This window comes from Salvia splendens, chromosome 4 (assembly GCF_004379255.2).
Source record: "Salvia splendens isolate huo1 chromosome 4, SspV2, whole genome shotgun sequence".
Lineage (NCBI taxonomy): Eukaryota > Viridiplantae > Streptophyta > Magnoliopsida > Lamiales > Lamiaceae > Salvia > Salvia splendens.
Genome location: NC_056035.1, coordinates 5,586,197 through 5,610,200, shown reverse-complemented (window position 1 = coordinate 5,610,200; position 24,004 = coordinate 5,586,197). Strand labels below are relative to the sequence as shown.

The 24,004-nt window shown below is 38.4% G+C and overlaps 2 protein-coding genes across 3 annotated transcripts; one reads left to right on the top strand and one right to left on the bottom strand.

Annotated features, from left to right (window-relative positions):
* The first annotated feature begins 3,578 nt into the window (after positions 1-3,578).
* Positions 3,579-9,635, top strand: LOC121798112 (UDP-galactose/UDP-glucose transporter 3-like). The gene is made up of 7 exons (XM_042196955.1): positions 3,579-3,868; positions 4,179-4,276; positions 4,357-4,487; positions 7,830-7,860; positions 8,203-8,306; positions 8,638-8,759; positions 9,038-9,635. The coding sequence occupies exons 1-7, from the start codon at positions 3,765-3,767 to the stop codon at positions 9,444-9,446; spliced, it is 999 nt and encodes a 332-aa protein (XP_042052889.1). The 5' UTR covers positions 3,579-3,764; the 3' UTR covers positions 9,447-9,635.
* A 583-nt stretch (positions 9,636-10,218) lies between these two features.
* LOC121798110 (transcription factor MYB124-like) lies at positions 10,219-15,100 on the bottom strand. Of its 2 annotated transcripts, none has more exons than XM_042196953.1 (14): positions 14,794-15,100; positions 14,514-14,568; positions 14,221-14,409; positions 14,084-14,130; positions 13,910-13,966; positions 13,743-13,815; positions 13,369-13,424; positions 13,093-13,272; positions 12,891-13,006; positions 12,570-12,715; positions 12,054-12,196; positions 11,760-11,977; positions 11,473-11,618; positions 10,219-10,924 (listed from the first exon to the last, which is right to left on the bottom strand). In XM_042196953.1, the coding sequence occupies exons 3-14, from the start codon at positions 14,308-14,310 to the stop codon at positions 10,814-10,816; spliced, it is 1,383 nt and encodes a 460-aa protein (XP_042052887.1). In that variant the 5' UTR covers positions 14,311-14,409; positions 14,514-14,568; positions 14,794-15,100; the 3' UTR covers positions 10,219-10,813. The 2 variants fall into 2 exon arrangements, with proteins under 2 accessions (XP_042052887.1, XP_042052888.1); XM_042196954.1 differs by having other exon boundaries at positions 12,951-13,006; positions 14,794-15,096.
* Between the last annotated feature and the right edge of the window lie 8,904 nt (positions 15,101-24,004).

Below are 24,004 nucleotides of genomic sequence, written 5' to 3'. Positions count from 1 at the left end.
ATGCAAAAGCAAGCAAAACAATACTAGTAGGGCACGTTTGTTTGCCATGTTAGACATATATAGCCCCCCTTATCTATCCTAATATCTATGTTTGTTTGCCGTGTTAGGACTCCACACAACCCGACATACAATTTCAAAACCCGACATTGTTGGTGTTTAGTATTTCAAAAATATAGATATCTCTATACCCTCCGAAAGCTGTGATTGTCCAATATCCCCAAAAAAATGATAGGGCTTCTCACCAACAAATGACATTGATACCCCCTTTCATTTATTCCACCGCCTTCCACTACACTGACTCCCTTCGATCCTTGATGAATGCCCAAAAGCTAAAAAACAAGAAGACCAGATCCGCGGTGATATTTTGACGGACCCCATTTCGACAATTTTGGTAGCGACACACTCTATTTCGAAACTCTTGGTGGACATACACCTTCACAGTTTAATTGTGGTATGTGGAGGTTGAATCCAATTGAAGATCCCGTCGGCGTTGCCTTTGTGTGGAGGTTGAATCCAATTGAAGATCCCGTCGGCGTTGCCTTTGTGTGGAGGTTGAATCCAATTGAACCTGCACCGACAACCGCACACGACCCATGTCTGACCAATTCAGTAGGTAATTTGGTTGAATAACTCCAAAAAACATTCCGTCTGCGTTTGTGTGACCGACCGTGATTATGTACATAATAGATGCAATTTCGCCTGCTAGATTTGTTCGTTGTGGCTGAATGCAGTATGTGGGTTGACGTTATTTGTATTTTATTTCAATTGAGATGTTGTTTTGTAATCCAAGAGATTTCGGTGTGCTCTATTCTACTATCATGATTATTGGAAATTTTGCAATAACTTTGTCTTGGTTGGTGGAGTTCATAATGGGAAGCTTGATTTCACCTATGGATTGAGTGTGCACACAATACGAAAATTTCAAAGTACCACTTTATATGCCTATCCTTTAGAGCTTGTGCAAGGCATATGTAAACTACATCCACTTTGTTTTAGTCGTTTTTGGAATTTTTTAAAACTTGCTGTGACTTTGAAGTGGTTCTTGTTTGGAATTATAATGCTGCTTCCTTCTTTGCTGTAGTTTTAGGAAAATTGACATTTCATCCGTCGTCGGAGGTTGCAGCGTCCGTCGTCGGAGGTTGCAGCGTCCAGACGAAGGGGTAAATATGGGGATGAAGTATGAGGAGAAGATGAAAATAGGGGGCGGGAATAAAATTTGGGTTTAGCGCCAAATAGGGTTAATGAGGACAATTCGGGAATTATGAATAATTCATGTGGCTATAATTGTCAATAGATTTTTGTATCTACCGTTTCAACGTGTCATGCCAAACAGAGAGATGGCAAACATGTGATATGTATATTGACAAACAAGCGGACAAAGGTGATTACTATGCAAAAATTAAAACATAAAAATAGTGTTTAATATATGCTAACATATGTTAGACCAACATGGCAAACAAGCGTGCCCGTAGTATTATGCAACAACCCTGGTCGGATTTATATAGAACTATCACAGTAGCGTACGACATTAGTGCATTTCCAAATAGATTTTGGTGTGTAGGAAGACCTATGAAATCAAGCTATTTATTAGATGAAGTTGAAGTCAGAAAAGTTGCATGCAGGATCAATTAGGTATGACTTGTGAGTAATTGGTTTCCACTTCAATTGATTGGCCTAAATTGAATTCAACACGAAACAAAAAAAATTTGATAACTAGAAATCGATATGAATTATTTGAATATTTGAACAACAAAAATCGATCCAAACCAAAAAAGCAAAATTACACAAGAATATATCCCAAATATCCAAAAATTAAAATCTAAACTACTATAAAATTCGAAATTGCACAAATATATTCCAAAAACTGAAAAAAAAATTGAAAATTAATTTTCTACAATTAACATATTCAAACAACTACATCTTTATAAAATCTAAATTATCATAACATTTATTAATACTATAAACCAACACAAATGAGTTTTTTAATATGATATAATACATAGTATAAGTATTAAAAACATATTCAGTTTTTCAGTTTTTATATATTCGAACCGAAAAACCAAAAAAACTGAACTAAATTTAAAATTTCAATTTGATTCTGATCGAGTATTCGATTTTTCGGTATTTTGTTCATCCTTAGGCTAGGAACAATCAACAATATAATGACGTAGTTCTCCAAAAGGTTAGGCCTGGAGTTGTCAAACACTTTTAAATCAGTTACAACTCCAAAGATCTAGTAATTCATTTATATTCTTCCGATGAAATAATGTCACATTTTATCATTTCAAAACATTCATTATTCAAAATCTTATAGAATGAGACTCTACTAAATTATTTAGACTAATATGTAGAAATAAAGCAGATATAAATTGTTTTCACTTATTTTTCTTCAAAAATCTTAAAAACGGAACACGTACGGAATAAAAATAGACTTGAAATTATAGAGTGCAGGAGTTTTTATTATCATGCTAGTGGTTGACTTAATTATAATATCGGATGGACCTGATCGTTGAATATTTCTATATTTGATTTTGATGTATAGCATTATCGAATTTACATCTACACCTCAATTCTTAATTTTTACTCAGAAAAAATCACAACTCAATTATTTTTTGAAGATACTTGGTCATCATGTTTTTATATAAATTTTTTGTTGAACTTTTTACATGCATCTTATCTGGACTAAATTAACATGAGAATTGATCTGTCACATGTACATAGTCAATATTTATCCATCACACTATAAATTGTTATCACGTTAGTTTATGGAGTAATGCTTTTGGACTTGGTCGTTGTTATAAACTTACAATGATATAATGTCTAGCACTGTCGAACTATGACTATGATAATCATCTTGATTTGGAGAATATTGAGAGATTGGGGGATTTAATTACGACGCCTCAATTCTGATTATTTAAGCGAAAAGTTTATCACTCAAATATTTTTGAAGAGATTTGATGCTCGAATGACAATTTAATATATTCTAATCTCCATTAAATGTTATCCAAAACAATGTAACGTATTTACATAATCACATTAGTTACACTAAGACAACATTTATTTTAGTGAGGAAAATAGATTTATATAGATGATCGATCATCGTTATTTACTTTAATGAAATCATCAATTCTGAATGTGTTACAATTTTATGTTTTATTTAAATAAAAATTAATAAATTAGAAGTTAGTCTGATACGAGTATTATTTTTATATAATTATTTATTTTTATTAAAATCATCATTGAATTGTTGAATCAATTGTTAAACAAGGTGAAAAATAGATGGTAATCGCAACTAAGGACAATCCATCAGATTCCAGATCAGTCATGCTCCAATTGTGTACTAATCGAATGAAGCTGAATTGAACTAGAATTTTATTATTAGAAATTTCAATTATAATTGAACAAGTTATCTAAATTAGTTCACTTATTTTTTGGATTAAATTGAACTAGTGTGAGACGAACGAGTATAACAGATCCAATCTCTCAGGAGACTCGACCCGACCCGACTCAACCCGCGCGCAGTAAAATGAAGAGTCCGTGTCGTCTCCACCAATGACATCGTGCTCCAACTCACACCAGCCACTTACAACCTGCCACGTAGGAGAGCTTCTCGTCTCAATTCAGTTAATCTCCACTTCGCCTTTGTACAAATTTCGGTCGCCATATCGATAGGCAAACACGGAATATTCTCGTACGTTCCACCGCAGCTAAGAAGTAGGAAATTCGCCGGAGAATTCGTACGGCGGCGATCTCATTTTCCGGCAATGGAGTCTCATGGCTCCGGACTCCGCCGCGTATTGCTCCTGGCATTTTGTATCTCCGGGATTTGGTCGGCTTATATTTATCAAGGCGTCCTGCAAGAAACTCTGTAGGCATTGCCATTTCATTTTTTATGCTTCGATTACTTTCTATATTTTCCATGACTAATTGTTTGCAAGAGAATAAGTAATTCCATTTCCAGGGGGAAAAAGTTCGATTAGATTGGCTCTAGTATGTTTGCATTTGGAGGCTTTCATGTTAATTTTACGGAGTTATTTAGCTCGTAGCATAGCATCATCACAATGTGCTTTGCTTGCGCGCTCGCTCGCTCATGCATTTTGTGTTCAAAATTATGTGATTTCTTATGGATTATAATTTGGGGCGTGTTTAATTTAAACTGGTGAATGTGTTGGATTTAGGTCGACGAAGAGGTTCGGTCTTGATGGAAAGAGGTTTGAGCACTTGGCTTTCTTAAATCTTGCTCAAAGTGTGGTGTGCTTGATATGGTCATTTATGAGTAAGTTTATGAGTTACATCAATTTTGTTCTCTCCCTCTCTCTCCTGGGACTTAAACGTCGGCGTTTTATCTCCGAGCAGTGATAATGATTTGGTCGGATGGTGGAAAGAGTGGTGCTCCATGGTGGAGCTACTGGAGTGCTGGCATTACTAATACAATTGGACCAGCCATGGGAATTGAAGCACTCAAGTACATTAGTTATCCCGCTCAGGCATGTTCCTGATTCCCAAAGTTCTTTGTTTATTCGTGTTATTTTGTTTTGTGGATTGATGATAAGCTGGACATTATCCCCTTTTAGACGTTCACCTGTTCTACCACTGAAAGGATAGCAGCAAAAAACCATTATAGCTTAAAGAGGAATGTGCAAAGCACTTTTCATTGATTGAAAAAGATACAATACATATCAAGGAATGTGCAAAGCACTTTTCATTGATTGAAAAAGATACAATACATATCAGAAATACATCTATATATAATAACTACAAGTGGAAAAACTGCCTCATGGAGTAACTGCCTCATACGTGGGAGAGTGCAGCATTGCATCAAGAACATGGAAGAGTGCTCTCATCCAATTGCTCTCTTCCTTTCAACAGAATATCTTTCCAACTTGGTCTGCTAACGTGACAAGGATCCTCTTGAGCGATGTAAAGGTCTTATCAAAAATACTCTCAACATGAACATTCTCATTCTCTGTATTGTCAATGATTCGACAAAGGTTAACACCCCCCCTCAATTCGAGGGAGACAAGCGAACAAACACCAAGTTTATTCCGCAGCCTCGAGAAGAATTGATTGCTTAGTGGCTTAGTAAGAATATCCGCAGCCTGATCCAAGGTGGGTACATGTCGTAGATCAATGAGGTTAGAAGCGACCTTGTCACGAACAAAGTGAAGATCCAATTCAATGTGCTCAGTCCGTGAGTGATGAATAGGATTGGAAGCTAAAGCGATCGTACTGAGATTTTCCACCTAAAGAACAGGAGGAACTGTTGAAGCCCAGCCAAGTTCAGCAAGGAGAGATTGGAGCCAAGTGACTTCAGAAACCAAAAGAGCTAGACTACGATATTCAGCTTCTGTGCTAGACCGCGAAACAACCTTTTGCTTCTTGGCACACCAAGAAATAAGATTATCTCCAAAATAGACGCAATAACCAGAGGTAGATCACCGATCATCAATGTCAGAAACCCAGTCTGAGTCCGAGAAACCAGAGAGAGCAAAAGAAGAGGCTTTGATGTGGATGCCATGATCAGTAGAGCCAGCCAAGTAGCGAAGAATTCGCTTGACAGCCTTCCAATGAATATCGAGAGGGCACGACATAAATTGACTTACCTTGTTGACGGAATAACTGAGTTCAGGACGAGTAATTGTTGCATACTGAAGTGCACCAACAACACTACGATACAACTTACCATCAACAGTAGCCTCACCCTCAGATTTACTAAGCTTTAAATCGGACAGCATCGGAGTTGGAAAAGGCTTAGCGTGAATCATTTTAACTTTCTTGAGAATCTCCTTGATGTAGGCGGATTGAGACAGGTGGAGACCTTGACTGGTCTTGGTAAACTTCAATGCCAAGAAATTGTGTAACATCACCAAAATCATTGAGAGCAAATTGGTTATGAAGCTGATCAATAACTCGACGAATACCAGAAGAAGAATTTCCAGTTATGAGCATGTCGTCGACATATAACAAGAGATAGATTGTTTCAGTCTTTGAGTTCAGATAGAAAAGAGAGGTATCAACTTTTGATTGAGTGAAACCAAGCTTTAAAAGAGCAGCTTAATGGTGATGAACCAGGCCCTTGATGCTTGTTTAAGGCCGTAAAGCGCCTTATTCAGCTTGCATACCATGCCCGGGGCACCTTGCTCAAAACAAGAGGTTGGCGCATGGAAATCTCCTCTTCGAGATCACCATTAAGGAATGCATTATTGACATCCAAATGCTTGATCGACTAGTTAGATGACACTGCAATACTAAGCATAAGACGGATGGTGTTGGGCTTGACCACTGGACTGAAAGTTTCATTAAAGTCGAAGTCGGTCTCTTGTGAAAAACCTTGAGCAACCAACCTAGCCTTGTGTCGAGCAACTGAGCCATCTGCATTCTTCTTGAGTCAAAAAACCCAAGTACATCCGATAAGGTTCTTGCCGGGAGGAAGGAATGTAAGGAACCAGGTCTTATTCCTTAAAAGAGCAAGAAATTCATCATTCATGGCACATCGCCAAACTGGAATAGCTATAGCAATTTTGGCAGATGCAGGAATAACAAGATGGAGATCTTTGGAGTCATCAGATCTGTAGTTGGAATTTATACTACATGACTTTAGCTCTCGACTGATTTGCGAAGCTAGTTTCCAACGCCTTCCAGATCTCACAAGTTGTAGTAAGTCCCACCATGAGAACCATGATATTCTCTGTGAGTGACGACTGAATCCATGAGGCAAGCAATTGATCTTGCCTACGCCAAGCCAAGAAGGCTGGATTTGGCTTCATGATGCCTCCTGCACCAGTTACCTCCTTGGGAGGTTTCTCTTGATCCTCCGGAAGATATGACTCAAGTTCATATCCTCTAATTGTTGACATGATTTGTTGTTTCCAAACAAGATAGTTGGATTCAGTGAGTTTGATGGCAATGGGGTGACTTTGTGATAGGAAAGGCACTGCATAGGGATTATGCCCACTCCCCTCCTCGGAGGTTGAGCTGCTCATATTTAAAACAAAAATTTGGGAAGGAACAAGGTAAAAGGGAAAGAAATAGAGCCACAGAACCTAGGAAGAACCTAGGCTCTGATACCATGAAAGGATAGCAGCAAAAAGCATAGTAAAGCAAGAAATCATTATAGCTTAAAGAGGAATGTGCAAAGCACTTTTCATTGATTGAAGAAGATACAATACATATCAGAGAGGTCATCCATATATAATAACTACAAGTGGAAAAACTGCCTCATAAACGTGGGAGAGTGCAGCATTGCATAAAGAACATGGGAGAGTGCTCTCATCCGATTGCTCTCTTCCTTTCAACAGAATATCTTTCCAACTTGGTCCGCTAACGTGGCAAGGATCCTCTTAAGCTGATGTAAAGGTCTTATCCAAAATACTCTCAACATGAACATTCTCATTCTCTGTATTGTCAATGATTCGACATAGGTTAACAACCACCCATCAATTTGCTTGTCGTTTTAAATATTTGCAAACTTGATGCATTTGCTTGCTATTGTGATCATACTCTTACAAAGTAGTCAATTTTTTTAAAGTTGGATTCGTTTTCGTTTTCGTTTTCGTTTTCCGGAGTATGCTGATCTTAAGAAGAGTGCAATGTTATGTGATAATTGCGAGCTCACTGGCCGAATGTCAATGTCATTGTGCTTATGATTTCCGGCTACTTTATGTGTTTGGGCTTAAAGTTTATTAATTGGATTTTGTCAAATAACAGTGAACTTTATCATGCTTGCAACACTTGTACCAAGCCAGTAATAACAATTTCAATGGGCATACAGAGCCACATTATATACTTTTCTCTAAGTATTGTGTACTAATTTGGTGTGTTATCTGTAGGTTCTGGCAAAATCCTCAAAAATGATTCCAGGTGGGTCAGTTTCTCTTGATTGGATTGGCAAATCTCTATTTGATATTGATTTCTAGCAATAATAGAAATTATTTAAGGAAAAATAAGTTTAAATGATAAAATAAGCTAAAATTCAGACCTACATTTTCTCTCATTATGATTGAAAGCTCTACTTATTTCCATGAGTAATTTAGTTAAGTATTTCACTCTTGTCATTAGAGAAGTGGGATATATTTATCGAATATACCAGTAGAGATGGTAATTGGGTCAATATATTGTGTTTCATCCTGTACCTGGTGGTGTTGATAATTTAAGTTTTAAGGATGAAATGTAAAAGCTCAGATGTGTCTTTTTTATGTGCAGTGATGCTGATGGGTGCACTAGTTTATGGGATCAAATATACCGTCCCTGAGTATGTTTGCTCACTTCTAGTTGCCGGTGGTGTATCACTTTTTGCACTTTCTAAGGTAAGTGCCTGGATGTATTTTATGCCTTTTTCTCATCATATATCCAGATAGTCTAATCAATCATCAACAACGTGGATTATATTTTCAAATAATCTTCATACTGAAAGAAAATATTCAATATTCTGTAAAGTAAAACAGTGCATGCCCATTGGAAGCAAGCTCAAATTGAAAAATGTACCAACTAGTTGCTTTATGTGCATTTTGTTGTTTTGTTCATCGTTTGGCAGTGAGTAATACATTTCTAGTTATACCTCATGAAACATAAGTGTAACCTTATTGGCCAAGTTATGGCACCCGTTGTTCCTGAACTGTTTCAATCCTTTCCGTGCAGACTAGCTCAAAGACAATTAGCAAATTAGCACACCCTAACGCCCCACTAGGATATGGGCTTTGTTTTCTGAATCTGGCTTTCGATGGATTCACTAATGCTACTCAAGATTCAATTACGGCCAGGTAAACACCAGCAGTCACATCTTCACTTTTTGAAAACAAACTATATAAAAAAGCTGTTTATAGGTTCATATTGGTGCAATAGTGCTATCAAAAATTGAAGGCAATATATTGCCCTTGTTCTCGTCATCCGCAATCAACTATCTAAAAATACAAAACTTCCTCTAGAACAGATTCTATGGAAAACTAATATAATGTTACTGGATTATTTATTACTCAGCTGGCCATCTTAAAGGTGTTAATCTGGAGTCATTGACAGAAATCAACTGCTGTTATTCCAGGTATCCTAAAACAAACGCATGGAACATGATGATGGGAATGAACTTATGGGGCACCATCTACAATCTGGTATTCATGTTCGGATGGCCAGGTGCCATTGGCTACGACGCAGTTCAGTTCTGCCAGAAGCATCCTGAAGCAGCATGGGATATTTTTCTCTACTGTCTATGTGGTGCAGTTGGCCAGAATTTCATATTCCTAACCATCAGCCGGTTTGGCTCCTTGACCAACACCACGATAACCACAACCCGTAAGTTTGTGAGCATAGTCGTGTCTTCCCTGCTGAGCGGAAATCCCCTTTCTGAGAAGCAATGGACGAGCGTGGTCATGGTCTTCTCCGGATTATCGTACCAGATATACCTCAAATGGAAGAGGGCACAGAGAATGCCGAAGAAGAGGAGGTCCACATAAACAAAACTCATGGATCATGTTACTATGATATGAGGCGATTTTGTTTCCTTTATGAATAGTGAGATATGTAGGATTATTTCTTCCTTCTGATTAGATATTGTCAGAGCATAGGAAAGCCGAATTTACAAAATTTAATGGCAAACGCAATTCTTAGTCAACTTTTTATAAATTCAAATATTGTTTAGCAAATCGAAGTAGCACTAAAGTTTTGATGTGGTGGACCAGCAACACAATAATCCTAACCAACTACTACTACTACTAAAGTTGAGGTCCCAAATTAGTAGGCCCTCTAAATTAAGTGAAAAAAGTATACGTCAAATGACTTGTTTGCCCCTATGATACAGCAAGGTGAGGCTCTGCGTTGATAATTAAACCAGTGGGTGTTCCAGTAATTTCAAAGGAAGAGTGGCTGCCAGTGAAAGCAAACTTTAACTTGTACAAGTTTCCCTCCATTAAACCAGTAAACTTTTGCTTTGTCGATCATCATCACACTTGTCCCTCGGCTGACCAACTTAAATAACAGCCCTCCTTCCCCAGAAGAAGCACACTCCAAACAACTTGCAGACTTGAACACAGAGAGTTGAGAACAAGAAGCTCACGAGTAAGGTAAGTATTCAGTCTTACTTTCTGTATCAATCAATTTTAAATGGTTATGGTTTTGCTTGGTACAGTTCATCCTTTGGTCTCTGCATTTTACATTCATTTCTGCTTCAAGATTTCAAGAAACAGCTGCGAAGAAACAATCTTGTAGACTAGATAAGAGAAACATGTCTGCACACTCAAAATAAGTATGGATTACATTAATATGATCCAAAAGCGTTTCCAATGCCATGGAAACTTATTACATACTTCTCTGCACACTTTTACACAGCAAAAGATGTTTCGAGCTGATCAACTTTTGCTCTTCTTTTGGCTGCCATGTCTATACCTATTTCTAATCTCTCTAAAGGGCAATCTCCGTTGCCACTGTATAGCTACGATTAATAACTAAAGAGTTTTTAGTGTTGAATCTGTCTGTACAGTAGGCTTATCTAGCCCAAAAAGAACTTTTGGAGCAGTGGATGGCCGTATCCACGTTCCATTAAACCAACAAAAAAATGACACACCACAAGAAAACACGCACAAGGAACCAAGGTGAGTATTAGAAATTAAAACTCCAGGATGCAGATCACAGCAGTTGATCTTCAGAAGAAAATGTAGGATGCTCCTTAGCATCCTATATTCCAAAGGAGATCAGATCCTCCCAGGCCCACTCGGAAAAACTAAGGTCGAGATAGCTGCAATCCAAGGATAAAGAACTCCAAAAAGAATCAAAAATCTCCTACACTCTACGGGAAACCTCCCAAAGCCTAGTCATACTGATTCGGTCATAGACAATGTAGAAGAGACCTCTTGCACGGCGGAGGTTGGGAAGCATTGGCGACATGACTAGGAGAAGTAGACTCCATTCCTAATGCCTTCATTAGGAAGTGCTTTTCCTGCAAAATCAAATGATAAAAATGGTAAGTTTAAAAGACACTTCCCACCTCAAAAACAAAATAGGACTCCTTACGCATTTTACATTCTCTCAACCTGGACAAAAATGAACTAAAACACTTATAGAGATGAGTAGCATCCTCTTGCACTCGTATAGTGGGAAAACAAAATTATCAAGGCTGTTTGGGAAAATAAGCAGATTACTTTAACGATGGAGAAAAAATAATTAGTTTCCAGTTCTATATGTATCTGTTGCACTTCCGTAACCTGTACGGTGGTTCATAACCGGTTTAAAATATTTGATATCAGAATCTGAAATTATAAATTTGTACAGATTTGTGTACTGTGTATCCATAATATGTACTGTATGCATGATATTATGAATGCTTTGTTCAAGAGAAAAAGGCTGAATTGTTCGTCATAAATTTTGAGTTCGTGTCTAATAACAATACCGAGTACCAATTTACGGGAAAGACTGAATTTTTCTGCATGGACCATCAAATTTATTTCTTATGAGTAGAAGTGAATTGGAAAAGCTTAAAATTCTTACACTTTCTGAAAATTTTGGGCTGGGAATTGTGGCTGCCAATGCTCCAAACAAGGGAGTCACATGAAGAGGGGAACCAAACTCTGTGCTAGAGTACTCACATACTGCTTCATCATTATTGTTTGTGTTGTTACAAGTCAACATGTTCACTGCAATGCAATAGATTTGTTATGAGCTTCAGAAACAATTCTGTATTCTATCATATCGTAAGATGGAATGGTAGCCAACAATCTTCAAGTTGAGATGGAGTTAAATATGATACACATACACTTATATGTATACTAATATACCTTCATCTGTGCTTGCAGTTTGGCATATTTGACTGCCTTCAGCAAGGCACTGCTGATGATCTAATTGATCCGGCTGCATTTGATGTCCATTTTCCTGGTGCAGCAAGCAGGTTTCAGCTTGACTTCCATCCGCTTTATCCCCTTGGATGATTGGCAGCAGAGTTGATCCTGCACTGTACTCAGAGCTGGCTGTGGATGACTCATATAAATCAGGTTCCCTGAAAAAGTATCTAAGTTACAAAATGTGGAGGTGAATAATAATCTCAACTGAAACTAGACTGCCTCATGAGTTACCTCCAAGATGGTCTACTGCCTTCATCGTCATTCGTCAAATCCTCCACAAAGTCTTTGAACTTCTCAAGTTGAAGATCAACATCAGGATTTGTTAATGTGAACAGATCACTTTCTTTGTTTTGTTTCAAAAAGTCTTGAAGAGCCTGGACCACAATCACCTCACAAACTTAGTTGTATGCATAGAAAAATTGCAGCTATTGTAATGAAAATGTAAAGGGTAGAATAAACCAGAGAAAGGAGATTAGAGTCGCTTGAAAAATGTTAATAGTAGGGTAAACTGAGGACTGGAGGATTGTGGGGGACCATAAATTTCTTTAGCCATTTTCTTTTCACGTGAGGATATTGTTTTAAGCTATCGTTATGAAAACTAGATGTCTTTTTGAAATCATTTTGTGAATCACTGCAGCTTCAATCATTGATTGGTGGGAGGAGGTAGGATGGACCATTGTATGAATCATTTCGATAGGGTATGATCTAATGCAACAAGTGTCGAGCGCTCAAACTCTTTGCACTTACCATCCAAGCACTTTCAAGACTCTGATCTGTCTTCTCTGAGTTAACTTTAATTGCTAGAGAACTGAGCAGTTCTGCTTGTTGCATTAGCGCAAGCACCTTTGGATCATCCTTCTTCAGAAACGTACCTTGACTTTTGTTAATTCCAGCTGCGAAAAAAGAAAACCACATTTATTATCCTTCTGTTTGAACTTACAGTAGAATGAAGAGTCATGTTGGTTTAAGTAATTAGACTTTTTTCTTTTCCTTTTTTTATAAATCCATTTCTGTGTATATGATCTCTTGAACTCACAACTTTGAGAAGGTAAGGGGATTTAAACTCACAACTATCGACATTTTGAGCTAGTACAGAAAATGGGGGCCTAAGTAGATGATCGGCATTACCACATTCACCGGATAAGTTTTCTCCATGGATTTCTGCTGTATTTAGGACATAGGCCCTAGATCACAAGCAAAAGACGAACTTGTAAGAATATTGACCCAATAAAACATCTTTCGAGATAATGGAAATTGAGATCGAATGTACCTCATCTTCTTAAGAGGTGCAGCACTCTCAGATCCTCCTGCATTCAGCCCATTAGGAAAGATAACCCTTTTGTTGTTCAAGTTTATATAACTAGAAGTGCTGTTTTCTTTTGCTAGAGCTTCGTGCTTTGCCCTCTTCTTGCACAGTGTGGTGAACCGATTCTTCACAGCATTATCAGTTCTGGGAGACCATGGATTATCACTTATCAAATTGCAGCAATTAGAAAAAAGCACCCAACAAAATGAAAGATTGACCCTTCATATTTCAAATAGTTACCTGCCGGAGACTACCTTTGCAATCTCAGTCCATCTATTTCCAAATATCTTCTGCGCCTGAGAGCCGGTTAGATGATTAGACCAAAATCACGAACAATATGAATTTACACATATATATATAGGTGTATGAACTATCAATTTTATCCTTTAGAGACAAAATCATCAATATATATATAGCTACTTAAAAAAATTAAACTGAAAAAAAACTAAGCTATCAACAAAAGTTCCCCCAAAAAAGATCACCAACTGACTTTACAAAGAACAAATCAACTTGTTGGGAAACAGAAAATGCTCCTTTTGAAATCATTATCAATAGCAACCACGTACTGTAATTTGGAAGAGAAGAAGAGTAGAGAAAACAACGAGCATCGTTACCTCACACAAGAGCACATCTTCCTCAGGCGACCACCCTCCTTTCTTGAAATCAGAATTCAAATAAGTGAACCATCTATACATAACATTTAAACCAAACATTAATTCCAATCAGAAAAATGCACTAAACAATGATCGAATATGCAAAACAGAGGAAGAAGTCTACCAACCTCCGGCGACATTGCCTAGTTGTTTTATCCTTGAATTTCGATGCAATAATAGCCCAACTATCACAAAAACCAGACCACGAGTTTTAATCAGCCATAACCAATAAAAAACAACACCTACAAACACAAGATTCACACTGTTATTAAAGTTTAGACACAAGTTATCAAGATTCTTACTTTTCAGTCCCATGTAGCCGGATTTGCTCCCTCAAAATATCATCCTCCTAAAAAAATCAAACATTCAGCAATAACTCCATCAGACCAATAAGCAAATTAATAAGGAAAAGAATCAAAAGTGGTAGAATCTGCCTCACCTCTTGAGACCATGATACAATATGCCTCTCTTTCTGCTTTGATGCATCACCATTATTTGCATCACTACCACTATTTACCTTCTTCTTCATATTCTCTGTAACTTGTAAATTTCTCCCCTTTCTTGCATGCTCAAGGGCAACACTCTTTTTGTGGATTGTTATATAAAAAACAACAATTGGAATAATACCCTAGAAAAAAAAAGATCAAGTCTTTTAACCCCTTTTCTCTTTACAGAAACTGTTCACCTCCCAAAACGGAACAGAACAGCATCAACAAAAAATTAATCTTTTACCTCAAACCAAATTTTTTGCCTAGGATTCTGGCCTTTTCCTCACCCCCTTTGCTGTCTGAAACAAAACAGCAAACACTCTTAATGCAAAAAAAAAAAGCTCACCCCTTTCTAATCAGGGTTTTCCGCTTCAAGATTTGAATAATGAAAAAAATAAAAAAAATCTTGATTCTTGATTACGCAAGGTAACATATCACTCACTACATATATATGTATGCTCTGTAAACTAAATTATCCAAATTAAAAAAACACAGTAAAAAAATGTAAAAATGCCACTGAATACCTGCCTCGAGATTTGAAAAAGTGGCGATTCCACAAGATTATACATACATGAATACATGAAAACGAAGAATTAAAGGAAAAACAAAAACATGGGATGGTGCTTTTTTATGGGGTTGAAAAAGATGAGGGTTGCTTTCTCGCTGTCCAAAAGTGGGGAGGCTGAGGCTCTCTCCTCTCTCAGAGAGAAAGATGGAAATGTGGGGTGCTGTTAATTTTTATTTTTATTTTTATTTTTATCGTATATGTATATTTTGTGCAATAAATTTCAAAAAATAATCAACGGATTCTTGCTTTTGAGCGCGGGTATGAGGGTGAAGTTTGAATAATGGGAAGAAATAAAAAGAAGTAAATAAAATAACGCTGAAATCCATGAATCTATAATTAATGAAAGGCGCATAGACTAACCCCACACTCCACGCTCACTGTCACACTCTCTGTGTGTGTGTATGTGATTTTGCAGCTACTGTATCATTTTTTACAGTGAGATTCATAAATTGCTGATTTCTTCATCTGCCTACTTCACATTCTTCGTGACTCAACTATTACACTCTTCTCACGCGCCTCCGTTTTTACGATCGTCATTCATTTTAATCCATATTTTTATTCACTTCAAAATTCTTGCTCTCTAAGAGCATCCACATTGGGACGGATGTCCCGGCAGACATCCCGACGGACTTTCCAAAAATACCTCCTGACACGTCATAAAGACATCACACTGCACTGTCACGTCATAAGGATATCCCACTGCACAATGGCGGACATCCACAATAATAAAAATTCACAAATTCACCAAATTAAACAATTTACGAAATTAAAATTTCGGACACGAATACGGAGAAAATGTAACCACTTTATTTAAAACAAAAAACATACATAATTATTTTTTAAAAAAATACATAATTAAAAAAACAACATCAAGCTTCAACAAATGCGCCCCTCGTCTCACTCCTCGTCGTCCCCACCGCCAGTCCTGTCGTGCCCGTGGCCGGTCCCGGCGTCACTCACGGGCAGGGATGGCATCCCCAAATCGCGCCGCATAATGTCGATGACATCCTTCAACATCAACTTGTATAAGGGGTCAGTCGTTGCATACCACATCTCCATGGTGTGTATCAGGGTCTCATGCTATTGTATGCGGGCGAGTGAGGGAGCTCGGGATCGATCTGGGAAGGAGCTGCCGATTGGACCTTGGGGGACCCGTTGGCGCTTCCCCTAGCCATCTGCATCGCTGTCTTTTGCCCAACCGGGCGACGGCGGCGGGAAGACGATTGAGGGGTCGGGAGCTCTGCCTCGGCGTCAGGGAGTTCGTGGGAACCGACACTGCTGCTGTACTCCCCAGAGGCGTTGATCTTCGTCCGCTTCGGCCAGCCAGCTTCAACACCCGAACTAAACTTGGCGGAAGTCTGCACCACAAGATAGACCACCCAATATTTGAATTCCCCGAAACCCAATTCACTGGGGGAACTGCTGGTGAGACAGAAGCTTCATATCATCGGCGGACATGCCGTTGGTTGACGTGCGGAGGTTGTTTTGGTAGATGCCGGCAAATCGGTTGAGCTGCCTCCTCAGCCGCTCCCACTGTTTCCAACATTGCCCTCCATCGTGAGGCTTCCCACCTGATGGTTTGAATTGGCGGTAGCTTTGGCTAATGCGCCACCACATTCTGTCGATATGTTGGTTAGCCTCGATGTAGGGATCCTCGACTACACTGATCCAGGCCTTCGTTAGCGCGACGCACTCCCCTATGCTCCAGATGGTCCTCTTTCTCCCGCCGGCTTCCTCCCCCTCCTCCTCAGCCCCCGCCCTACCCTCGTTCCCGCACGCGAGGACGAGGTAGTGCCCTTGCCCTTCCCTATCCCTTGCTTCCGCGTCCTCCCTGCCGCCGGTGGCATCTCAGTGGGAGACTCCCTGACCGGAGATAGCCCCAACTCCTCAAAAGAGAAAGTCTCAATGCCGGTAAACTGAGTCTTCAGAGGAGTACTCTTGGGGAAATCACTAGACAATAAATCCATGTAGGAGCGATAGATATTGTCCCCAGGTGATTGGGAGACCCCCTGCCTGCTCCTCCCCGCAGCGCCAGGCATGCCCTGCATCATCCCGGGCATTTGGGGCATCATCCCCGTCATCGCGACACTCATTTGGGGCATTTGGGGCATCATCCCACCCATCCATGCACACCAAGGGGGGTACATATTGTAGTACCCGGGCATCATCCCAGCCATTTGGGGTTGGGGTATCATCGGCGCCATTCCGGGCATCATCCCGGACATCGGTGCACTTCCGCCGGCATTTCCCCCAACTCTAACGGGAAAAGTCGGCGTTTGTGACTCGCTCGTGGCGGGGGAATCACTATCGTGGTGCTCCATTTATCTTCAAAAGGAATGAAAGTAGAGAGAGAGAGAAGCTCGTTAAAACAAGTGGTGCGAATGAAATGAAGTTCAACGAGCCGTATATAGAGTTTTTTTTTAAATAATTAAAAATCGGGACGTCCGCCGGGACGTCCGTCGTGGCACCGCAATGGCGGACGTCACGACGGACGTCGTCGGAAAGCCACGGAACTCTGGTGTCCGCATGCGACGTCTGCGTCCGCTGGGTTTACGCCTAATGGCGGACGTCCCGCGCGAACGTCCGGCACGCCGATCCGACAAAATTACTATAATAATGTAAAATTAGTAGAGTATAAAATAAAAAGAAATATTTAAAATAATGTTAGTGAATAATGATTTTTTTATTAGTAGTGTAGTGAAAAGATTTTAGACTGATTTTATAGTATGTATTAAAATGACAAATGAAGGCTAATATTTGAGGACGAAATGAGTATAACTGACAAAATTATAGCCAAATTATTACAGTATTAATTTGGGAATTCGATCTTCAAATTAGAATGTAAAACTACAACTAAACCAAAATTTAATAATTTACCTAATAATTATCTTGATTTTAGTATAAATATAATTTTGAAATTAATAGGAAAGTCGAGAAATAAAATTGTAATTAGTACACTAGTACTCCTATAAGAATTAAGGCATTAAGAGCATCCACAACGGTGGGGCCCAACCCGCGTCCGTCCGCGCCGCTGGCACGGACGTGTCTCGCCGCCGCTGTGCTTACGCCGTGCCAGCGAGCAGGACACGTGGCACGCGGCGATTGGGCAACGGCATAGCCGTTGCCTTTGAATTTATTTTTTAATTAAAAATCGATTTTTAATTAAAAAAACCGATTAAAAAAATTCACTTCCCAAAAAAATATATCCGTTTATTACCGTTTTTACCACTTTTTAATTTTTTTTTCCCTCAAAAATACACACTTTCATCTATAAATGCCTCCGCTCCTGAACCTGCTCCCTATGCGCCACCTCCACCCCCGAACAACTCGCTGTGGATACTCTTAGGCCAACTCAATATGGCCGATAGGTCAACTATGAGCCCCACGCAACTTCAAACGCACGAGACCATGATATTGGGTCTCCAAAAACAATTGGGGTTAGTGCCGCCGGATGAGTAGTCTTCCTCGGGTAATATTAGCCAATAATTATGTAATTTTTAGGAGTTTAATTATGTAATTTTTAATTTTTAATATTTTAATTTATGTAATTTTTAATTTTTAGGATTTTAATTATGTCTTTTTTATTTTATTTGTAATTTGTAATATTTATTGTGGTTTTTAATGAATTTTAATATTATGGAAATGTTTTTGTTTAATTGAATTTTAAATTGAATTGTGCTCGTTCTTGCGGAAGAGCACAACTGTGGGTATTGTGCTCTTGTCAGAGAGCATGCATGAATAGTGGTGCCGGGCCCACAACCGTGCTCGCTGGCAAGAGCACGATCGTGGATGCTCTAAGACCATCCACTACGCTGTCTCTATACCATCCCTTAACTACTATTTGACCACTATTTGAGGGCCCCACTGTCCTTTTTTCCTCCATCCCTTATCTAAGGGACGGAACCTGCAACGCTCCGTCCCTTAACCGTCCCTTAATTACTATTCATTCAATTTCATTTTTTTTTTTTTTTTACAACCCAATTAAATTTAAACAAACACAATTCATTAAAATTAAAACAACATTACAATTAAACTTAAAAAAAAGACATAATTAAAATTCTAAAAAAATAAAAATGACATAATTTAATCTTCTCCGCCAAAGTTTTCCCAAATGTGCTCAATTAGATCCTCTTGGAGTTGGGTGTGGGCGCTAGAGTAGCGTGTCCTTGCTCGAATAGCCAACCGTTCTTGTATATAGACGGATGCGCTCCACTTCGCGGCAGACTACTTGCGGTTGAGCTTCCGGGGGATTCGGGGTCGAACCAATTTCCCGCATCGGGTCCTTCGTCTCGGACAATCATGTTGTGCAAGATTATGCACGTATACATGATGTCGACCATGCTCTCCATGAACCACGAACGAGCCGGGGTTTTGATGATGTTGAAGCGCGCTTGGAGAACCCCGAACGCCCTCTCCACATCCTTGCGCGCAGCCTCCTGCTTCTGCGCAAAAAGAGCCTGCTTTGGGTTCGTAGGCCTGCTGCACGTCTTCACGAAGGTCGGCCACTTCGGGTAGATGCCGTCTGCGAGATAGTACCCCATTTTATACAGCTGGTTGTTGGCGACGAAGTTGATGGCCGGCGCTTTACCATCCAAAACTTCGGTAAAGAGATCGGACTGGTGGAGCACGTTTACGTCGTTGTTCGAGCCAGGGACCCCGAAGTACACTTGCCAGATCCAAAGCCGGTAGTCGGCAACGGCCTCGAGTACAACGGCCTCGTGTAGGACACCCTCCAAGCCACCGGGCAATTCTTCCATTGCCAGTGCATGCAATCGACACTGCCAAGCATCCCGGGGAATCCGTGCACTTATTCGTGCAGGTTGAGGAGGAACTGACAATCGTCCGTGCTTGGCCTCCAGAGAAATTCGTCACTGAAGGCTGCCCGGACGCCTCTGCAGAAGTTGAGCAAGCACATGCGCACAGTGGTGTCTCCGATGTGGAGGTATTCGTTGAATATGTCGGCCGTTTGTCCAGTCGCAAGCTGACGGATGGCTGCAGTACATTTCTTCAGCGTCGTGTGGCTGAGACGGCCGACCGCTTCTCGGAAGAACTCTTCCCGGGCCGCCAAAGTATTCACTATGTGGAGAAATAGCGGTTTACTCATGCGGAAACGACGATGGAAGTAGGTATCTCCCCAAATCGGGTTATCGCAGAAGTAGTCGCGTACTAACCGTGTGGCAGCTTCCTCCCGGTTCCGATTGATGTACTTCCGGGAGCGTCGTGGGGGTGGCGCGGCTTCCTCCGCCTCTCGTCGTCGATCTTCTTCAAGTGATTGTTCCATTAATTGACGCATTTGCTCAAAAGGATCCATTTGTTTGAGTTGATTTAAGATGGAAATTGGAGTGATAGAGAGGATTTGAGAGGAATAGATGTGTGTTTGTGTGTGAAATGAGTATGAAATAGGATTATTTATAGAATAAATAAATAAAAAAATTTAAAAAAAGGAAAATAAAAAATTAACGGTAACATTACCGTTTGAAAAATAAAAATTTTTTTATTAAAATTCGAACTTTTTAAAAAATCGAATTTTTTTTAAAAAAATGAATTATTGCGTCATCCGTTACGACGCCCACTCGCGGGCCAGCCAGTGGGCGTCACGCATGCATCGGGGGCGCCACGTCGCCCGGGCGCGTGACGGGCCGGCGCGTCCCTTGTCTCGTGGATACGGGCTGGGGACGGGCTACGGGACGGGACGAACGTTGCAACGCGTCCCGCGACGGAACCGTCCCTCCGGGACGGAACGCGAGCCGCGCTCGGGACGCGTAGTAGATGCTCTAAGGGGTACAAGCCACGTGATATAAAGAATGAACTCCAACATTCTGGTGGTTGGCCAGCCTGGTTCTGACCATTATCCAATCTGCGATCAATAAATGTGAAAATATTTATTCTTTTCCTTAATAGTACTCCTGGATTAGAATTATTTTCCTATTTACTTTTTACATAATCGTTGAATTTCAAATTAAGATAGAATCAAAGAGTCAAAAATACGTGTCTTTTCTCCACTAATTGTGGTGTGCTATGTGATTTATCAGGAGAGCCGCTGCCACTCTGTGCGTTATGTGCTTGTCTTTATTTCTAAGAAAATAGTTTTAGATAAACATTCTAAAGTAATAATACCGACATAAACTAATCATCCCAATTAATTAAAAGTAAATGGAACAAACATGTTAGAGAGCATGAAACCATATCACTCGGACCTGTGGTCCATCATCAAGATTCACTAGGTTCCAACCGTTCTTTATAGTCACTCACTCTAGAGCAAACGAATTTGGGATTGCCCGGGTTCGGTAGATTGCACCAACGACTACAAATACATGAAAATTTCAGTAAATTTGATTTTTCAAGTGGTTGTCAATCCTATTCCTGACAATTCCAACACAACAAATGTCGTTTTTCCGTCACTAATTCAATCCATCCACAATCTGTTTCGGCAAGAGGAAAAAAATGAGCATCGATCCTAAACTTGTTCACGTACCTTCCTTAATTAACAAGCATCAATGTTGATTTTCACAACTCAAATCTTGGGCGTTAAAAAATTCTATATACCACAGTTGGCTTACGATTTTGCATTGCTACATTACATCATACATTTTCTTCAAATTTATCATTGATGTTCATATTTTGGCCATAGAGATTTTTGTTTTTATCGATTGGAATGCTATCTATTACTACTATTTATATAAGGATAATCCAAACAACATCTGGAAATGGAAATATATAGGAATATATTCTTTGCGAATCAACTAAGTAATGCACCATATGATGTGATTTGTATTTTGTATAACGTGAATTATTATTTTCTCCTATTAGTTTGCCGATTTGTAACAGAAAACGACACTCTTTTCATATTCAGTTTTCTTTTTCTTCTATTTCAGAATCTAATTAAAGACGATATATAATAAATCATCGGGCTACTATCCCCTTAAGTCAGACTTCCAAAATTAATTTTGGAAGATAGTTCTAATATTTTTTGAATAAGAAGCTTCTGGTACTCATACGAAGATCAAGTAAATATAACAAGAGGCAAAATATAAACAATCAATTGATTTAACAAAACAATTATAATAACCATAAAATGAAAAATATACTAACACTTTATCAAATGCCTCTATTATTTAATATTACCATTAATTTAATATTAAATGATATTTTACAAAATTTGAAATCTGAAAAGTTTAAACCAACGTCTCTACTTTGGGTGATTTGTTAGATTTTAATTTTAATATATTTTTCATGTTTTGTTTTTAATTTATACCTTATAAAAATTTTCTTTTATTTTTATTAGTACATGTTAAGAGCAAATATATAGTGACTAGAACTATAATATATTTTTTGTGATTAATATAAAATTTAAGTGAGGAAATTGGTTTGCCCTCAATTATAATATAACAAAATGTCAATGTCGAACATAATCCAAGAACAAAAGCCATTAATTTTGCAAATTGTGTTTAACCGCATTTGCCCATTGAAGTGATGATAAAACCGATAACTTTAATTAAATTAAATGTTTTTGTTGAAGTCAAAATTTGTGTCTGCCGCGTAAGGAAAATAGTCCGGCTCTTAAGCATGATTATCATTTGTCAATATGGAAATCATATTATTTTAACTAAAGCATCCCAATTTATTTGATTTAACTTTTTATTAATAAATACTTCGTAGGAGTATATATTAGACGTTAAACGTTTCTTAATCTAATGAAGCCAAAGAACATTCACTTCAAAATTTATTTTGTTGTATGAATTATTCTGCAAATAGGGTATAATTATGACGTAGGTATTCTCAATTTTTTGAAACCCACTATGGTCAACAATTTTTTATTTTTTTATTATTGGTTTCCAATTTGATTGTGCTGAAAGTTATCGATTAATTCGAATTTCGGAAACAATCATCTTGAGGGTTCAATAAATTGAACAAGAACATATATAATAACAAAAGCTTACAATATATAATGGTTTTTAGTTAAGCTTCCTCATTAAAAATCCTCCGTTTCATGTAAATGTTGGCCGCAAAAAGGAAGGCTCGTTTTCTTAAGCCTTTTCAATTTGAAATGCAATATGAAAGAGATGAAATTTGTCCATCTCAGGCATCATTATTTCCCTAAATTATAGACGTCAGATCACACATTCGACAAATCATACCCTAAATCAGATCACAACTTAAATTTTTTTTCCTTTTTTAATTACTATAATTATCTATTTTATATTTATTTTTTAATGTCATTCTTATGATTTCAATAATTACACAAATAGTATATTTTAATTAAATATTTAAAATTATATAATTATAATTCCTATACTTACATAATTTACATTTCTAAATAATATAATATTCAATTATAGTAGAAAGAATTTTATAGAGGAAGATTTGAATGTGTATGATTGTGATTGTTTTGTGTTATATTTATAGATGAAAAAAGCTAAAAATAAATAATACAAATATAATGTTCGATTTAAAAAAACCACTTTGTGGTCCATCCTAATGCCCCGCAATGCAACCATCGTAGAGTCATACCGCTATGTTGCAGCGCTCTCACACTATTGGAGAGGTTTGACGCCCGGTTCAGGCCACTCCAACATCACCTGCAAAGCGCGAGGTTGGACTGCACCTCCCATTTTGAGAATGTCCCATTCCTGGCGCCCATGACCAATGCTCTTATGGATTCTGAGCTCCAATTTGAGATTGAAAAACGAACAATAACCGATGGAAATGGGTTATGATTTGAATAAATAGAATTTAAATAGAGATTATTAGTTTTTCATAATATTTTTATTAATTTGAAATTAGGAGATGTTGTGGAAGTAAATAATATAATACGGTATTTAATAAGTTAGCATATATACTAACCTCGTTAAATAAGAATTCGATAAAATTAAAAATAAGGGTAAAGTTTATTAAAATAACAAACTGTAACAAAACAAAGAAAACGAAAGTATAGATCAAGTATGTTACGATACATTTAATTTATAAAATTTGATTAATGATTTGTAGGAGTATAATTTATCCGGTATACCTCAGACACTAGAAGAAAAGAAGTTGGTCTCATTATACCCATCCTAGTACATGTTCGAATGAAATTCTATGCATACCATCATTGACAATTTCCACACCAATTATTTGATCAACTATACGAAAATACCACTGCTACACATATAGACGCAATCAATCAC